This window comes from Pseudoliparis swirei, chromosome 10, assembly GCF_029220125.1.
Source record: "Pseudoliparis swirei isolate HS2019 ecotype Mariana Trench chromosome 10, NWPU_hadal_v1, whole genome shotgun sequence".
NCBI classification, from domain to species: domain Eukaryota; kingdom Metazoa; phylum Chordata; class Actinopteri; order Perciformes; family Liparidae; genus Pseudoliparis; species Pseudoliparis swirei.
This window is the reverse complement of record NC_079397.1, coordinates 1,254,222-1,259,221: the sequence shown is the minus strand read 5'-3', so window position 1 is coordinate 1,259,221 and position 5,000 is coordinate 1,254,222. Positions and strand designations below refer to the sequence as shown.

Below are 5,000 nucleotides of genomic sequence, written 5' to 3'. Positions count from 1 at the left end.
CGTAACAAGGTTTCCGGAGGTGAACCTGCGGAAGGATCATTACCGATGAACAGACCGTCTGCATGAGAGCGGACAGAGTTCAGATTGAAGTGGTGGATTGGAAGCTCATTTTGCAAGTGACTTTTTTTTCGTCCCGACGACCAACAACAGACGGATTGGAAGCTCATTCTGCGCATGCGTTAAATGTGTTAAAAAAAACAACTAGTTAAGCCTGTAATTGAATTAACTGAGTTAACGCGTTATTTTTCACAGCACTAGAAAATACCATTCCATTGAAATTGCTTCAGTGCGGTCCTGAGTGTGAGTGTGTGTGTGAGTGTGTGTGTGTGTGTGTGTGTGAAGGGGTGTGTGAGTGTGTGTGTGTGAAGGTGTGTGTGAGTGTGTGAGGGTGTGTGTGAGTGTGTGTGTGAGTGTGTGTGAGTGAGGGGGTGTGTGTGAGGGTGTGTGTGAGTGTGTGTGTGTGTGTGTGTGAGGTGTGTGAGTGTGTGAGGTGTGTGGGGTGTGTGAGGGTGTGTGAGTGTGTGAGGTGTGTGTGGGTGTGTGAGTGTGTGTGTGTGAGGGTTTGTGTGAGTGAGTGTGTGAGGGCGTGTGTGTGAGGTGTGTGTGAGTGTGAGTGTGTGTGAGGTGTGTGAGGTGTGAGGTGTGTGTGTGGTGTGAGGGTGTGTGAGGTGTGTGAGTGTGTGGTGTGTGTGTGTGAGTGTGTGAGTGTGTGAGGTGTGTGTGTGAGCGTGTGTGTGAGGTGTGAGGTGTGTGAGGTGTGTGAGTGTGAGGTGTGTGTGAGGTGTGTGAGCAAGTGTGAGGTGTGTGAGTGTGTGAGGTGTGAGGGTGTGTGTGAGTGTGAGGTGTGTGTGAGTGTGTGTGGTGTGTGTGAGTGAGTGTGAGGTGTGTGTGTGAGGTGTGTGTGGTGTGTGTGAGGTGTGTGTGTGAGTGTGAGGTGTGTGAGTGTGAGGTGTGTGTGTGTGTGTGTGTGAGTGTGAGATGTGAGTGTGTGTGAGTGTGTGAGGTGTGTGAGGTGTGTGAGTGTGTGAGTGTGTGAGTGTGAGTGTGTGAGGTGTGTGTGTGAGTGTGTGAGTGTGTGTGTGTGAGTGTGTGAGTGTGTGTGAGTGTGAGTGTGTGAGGGTGTGTGAGGGGGTGTGTGAGTGTGTGTGAGTGTGTGAGGGTGTGTGTGAGTGTGTGAGTGTGTGAGGGTGTGTGAGTGTGAGTGTGTGTGTGAGTGTGTGTGAGTGTGTGAGGGGGTGTGTGTGAGGGTGTGTGTGAGTGTGTGAGGGTGTGTGTGAGTGTGTGTGAGTGTGTGAGTGTGTGAGTGTGTGTGAGTGTGTGAGGGTGTGTGTGAGTATGTGTGAGTGTGTGAGGGTGTGTGTGAGTGTGTGGTGTGAGGTGTGTGAGTATGTGTGAGTGTGTGAGGGTGTGTGTGAGTGTGTGAGGGTGTGTGTGAGTATGTGTGAGTGTGTGAGGGTGTGAGTGTGTGTGAGTGTGTGTGTGTGTTACGCTTTGTAACAACAATGGCCGCTACGCTTTCCATCCTTGATGGATTTGGAGCGTTGTGATTGGTTAATAGGTCTCAGACAGTTTAAGGGCTCATGGGAGATCCAGAGGCCTTCAGGGAACATTGTAATTATCACAACTGTGTTCGCTGATTAGGTTCAAGAGGTTAAGTTAGTGGGCGGAGCCATCGGTCAAACTCGGTGATTGACTGACAGGTGTTTGACTGACAGGTGATTGACTGACAGGTGATTGACTGACAGGTGTTTGACTGACAGGTGATTGACTGACAGGTGTTTGACTGACAGGTGTTTGACTGACAGGTGATTGACTGACAGGTGTTTGACTGACAGGTGATTGACTGACAGGTGTTTGACTGACAGGTGTTTGACTGACAGGTGATTGACTGACAGGTGTTTGACTGACAGGTGATTGACTGACAGGTGTTTGACTGACAGGTGATTGACTGACAGGTGTTTGACTGACAGGTGATTGACTGACAGGTGATTGACTGACAGGTGATTGACTGACAGGTGTTTGACTGACAGGTGATTGACTGACAGGTGATTGACTGACAGGTGTTTGACTGACAGGTGATTGACTGACAGGTGTTTGACTGACAGGTGATTGACTGACAGGTGTTTGACTGACAGGTGATTGACTGACAGGTGATTGACTGACAGGTGTTTGACTGACAGGTGATTGACTGACAGGTGTTTGACTGACAGGTGATTGACTGACAGGTGTTTGACTGACAGGTGATTGACTGACAGGTGATTGACTGACAGGTGTTTGACTGACAGGTGATTGACTGACAGGTGTTTGACTGACAGGTGATTGACTGACAGGTGTTTGACTGACAGGTGATTGACTGACAGGTGATTGACTGACAGGTGTTTGACTGACAGGTGATTGACTGACAGGTGATTGACTGACAGGTGATTGACTGACAGGTGTTTGACTGACAGGTGATTGACTGACAGGTGATTGACTGACAGGTGTTTGACTGACAGGTGTTTGACTGACAGGTGTCCCGTCCTTCTGTCTCTGAGTCTGATGTTCTGAGGTTCGTGATTGACTGACAGGGGTATAATTTGACTGAAGGTGTTTGACTGATGATTGATTTTCTCCTGTTTGACTGACAGGTGATTGACTGACTGTTTGTGTTTGTACAGGTGATTGACTGAACGTGAGTGACTGTGTGTGGTTTGACTGACAGGTGATTGACTGACAGGTGTTTGACTGACAGGTGATTGACTGACAGGTGTTTGACTGACAGGTGATTGACTGACAGGTCTTTGACTGACAGGTGTGTTGTGTGTTTAAACAGGTGATTGACTGACTGGTGATTGACTGACAGGTGATTGACTGACAGGTGTTTGACTGACAGGTGATTGACTCAGATGATTGACTGACAGGTGTTTGACTGACACACTGACACCTTTTTTTCTTCTATTTTTCTTCTTTTGTTGAGTGTGTGATGAGTTTCTGTGTGGTTTATTATTCCTATTTTGCAAGGTACACCCACACCACACACACACCACACACACACCACACACACACACAGTCTTTCACACACAGTGTTTGTGTGTTGTGTTTGTGTGTTTCTGGTTTCAGTGTGGTTGAGACATTGTACACACACACACATTCACACATTTATACACACACAGACCAACACACACAAACACACACACACACACACACGCAGGTTGATCTGCCTCCATCTAATATCTATAAATAGTCTTTGAAAACAAACAGATCACATGCTAACCGCTAGTAGCAGAAATAGCATTCCCGACACTCTTTTGGCTTTTTCGCACAAATAAAAGACACAAAAATATGTAAATATTCTCCAACCACCAAGACGCTCACGCTCAGTGTTTGTGAGGCCGAGTTTAAGCTGCTGAACGACTATTTATTAGGTTTCCTTTAAGGGAAATGGGGACTTTGAGTTCCCTCTGGGAATCAGTTAAGCAAGCGCGTATGTCTCGGGCTTTTATTCTGAAAGGTAAGAGGGGAAGAAGAGGCGTCACAACGTGGTCAAACGTCTCGAGACTTTCCCCGTCGACTTCGATTGTGAAAGAGTCGTCTGTGAGACATCGACTTCCAGCACGAACTTGAATAACCTTTATTTATACCCTCCAGCCCTAACAGTGGTGACGGACACTTCTAGAGGAGGCGGGGCTTAAGGACTCGTGATGCAGACGCGTTTTTATATTTTATACTCGGAAATTTAACATTAACAATTAATCGCACTGGTCTTTACGAAACAATCATATAAGTGTTATGACATGTTATGACATGTTATGACATGTTTATAATATGTTTATAACAGGTGTAGATGTAAAAAAGGAGATACTTCCATGTTCTTGTTGTTGTGGAGCTGTTTCATGAATTAAACCTTCTGTCACCTCCTCATCCTGACCCCGACTCAACCCTGACTCCTTCAACTCCTCCCCAAAACACACACACACACACACACACACACACACAGTAACTCACAGCGTCTCCAAACTGTGGAGCCCGTGGAAGCAGTCCGTTCCCATGGATACGATCCCATTGTTGTTGAGATGCCTACGGAGAAAGAGACTGATGAACTAATGAAGCAGACAAAACGTGTGTGTGTGTGTGAGAGAGTGTGTGTGTGTGTGTGAGTGTGTGTGTGTGTGTGTGAGTGTGTGTGAGTGTGTGTCTTTGGGGCCCCGGGGCCTCTCAATAAGGTTTTTTTTCCTTCTTTTGGGAATTTCATGCAAATTAGCTTCAAGCCGATCGGACAAAAGAAATGACAGCAGACTTCAAGGCTGAATGCCGTCACACACACACACACACACACACACACACACACACACACACATATACACACACATACATAAACACACACACAAGCACACACACACGTACACACACATAGTTGTGCGTGTTATTAAGGGGCTGTTGCAGACAGTCAGTGCCTCAGGTTAACTTCGTGCTGCCGCAGCTCCAAGGCAACAACAACAACAACAACAACTAGAACGGGCACTCGGTAGAGCGCATACCTTCGCATATCACAAGATTGGGCATTGCATTATGAACATGTTGGCATTAGTTGCCAATTGGATAAAAATTGACCGCGCGATGGTAAAAATAAGATTTTGACCTTTTCTTGACCTTGACCTTTGACCCGATCAATCCCAAAATCTAATCAACTGGTCCCTGGATAATAAACAATCATCCCACCAAATTTCATGCGATTCGGTTTAATACTTTTTTAGTTATACAAATAAATAAAGAAATAAATACACGACGATCAAAACATAACCTTCCGCATTTTCAATGCGAAGGTAACAACAACAACAACAACAACAACAACAACACAACCAGAAAGGTAGTTCTGAACTCACAGCTCACAAGAATCTAACCAATCAAAACTGGATAACTACTGGCTAATCCAGAAACCAGCTAACTTATAACTAACTGTCTTATAAACTAGTAAACTTATAACTAACTAACTGTCTGATAAACTAGTTAACGTTATAACC

At 45.9% G+C, this 5,000-nt stretch overlaps 1 protein-coding gene across 1 annotated transcript in view; it reads right to left on the bottom strand.

The window, feature by feature from the left end:
• LOC130200863 (leucine-rich repeat-containing G-protein coupled receptor 5-like) overlaps window positions 1-5,000 on the bottom strand; it is a 36,435-nt gene that overhangs the window by 22,544 nt on the left and 8,891 nt on the right. The window contains exon 6 of the mRNA XM_056425438.1: window positions 3,985-4,056. Within this exon, the coding sequence (XP_056281413.1) occupies window positions 3,985-4,056 (72 nt within the window). The remainder of the gene's footprint in view (window positions 1-3,984; window positions 4,057-5,000) is intronic.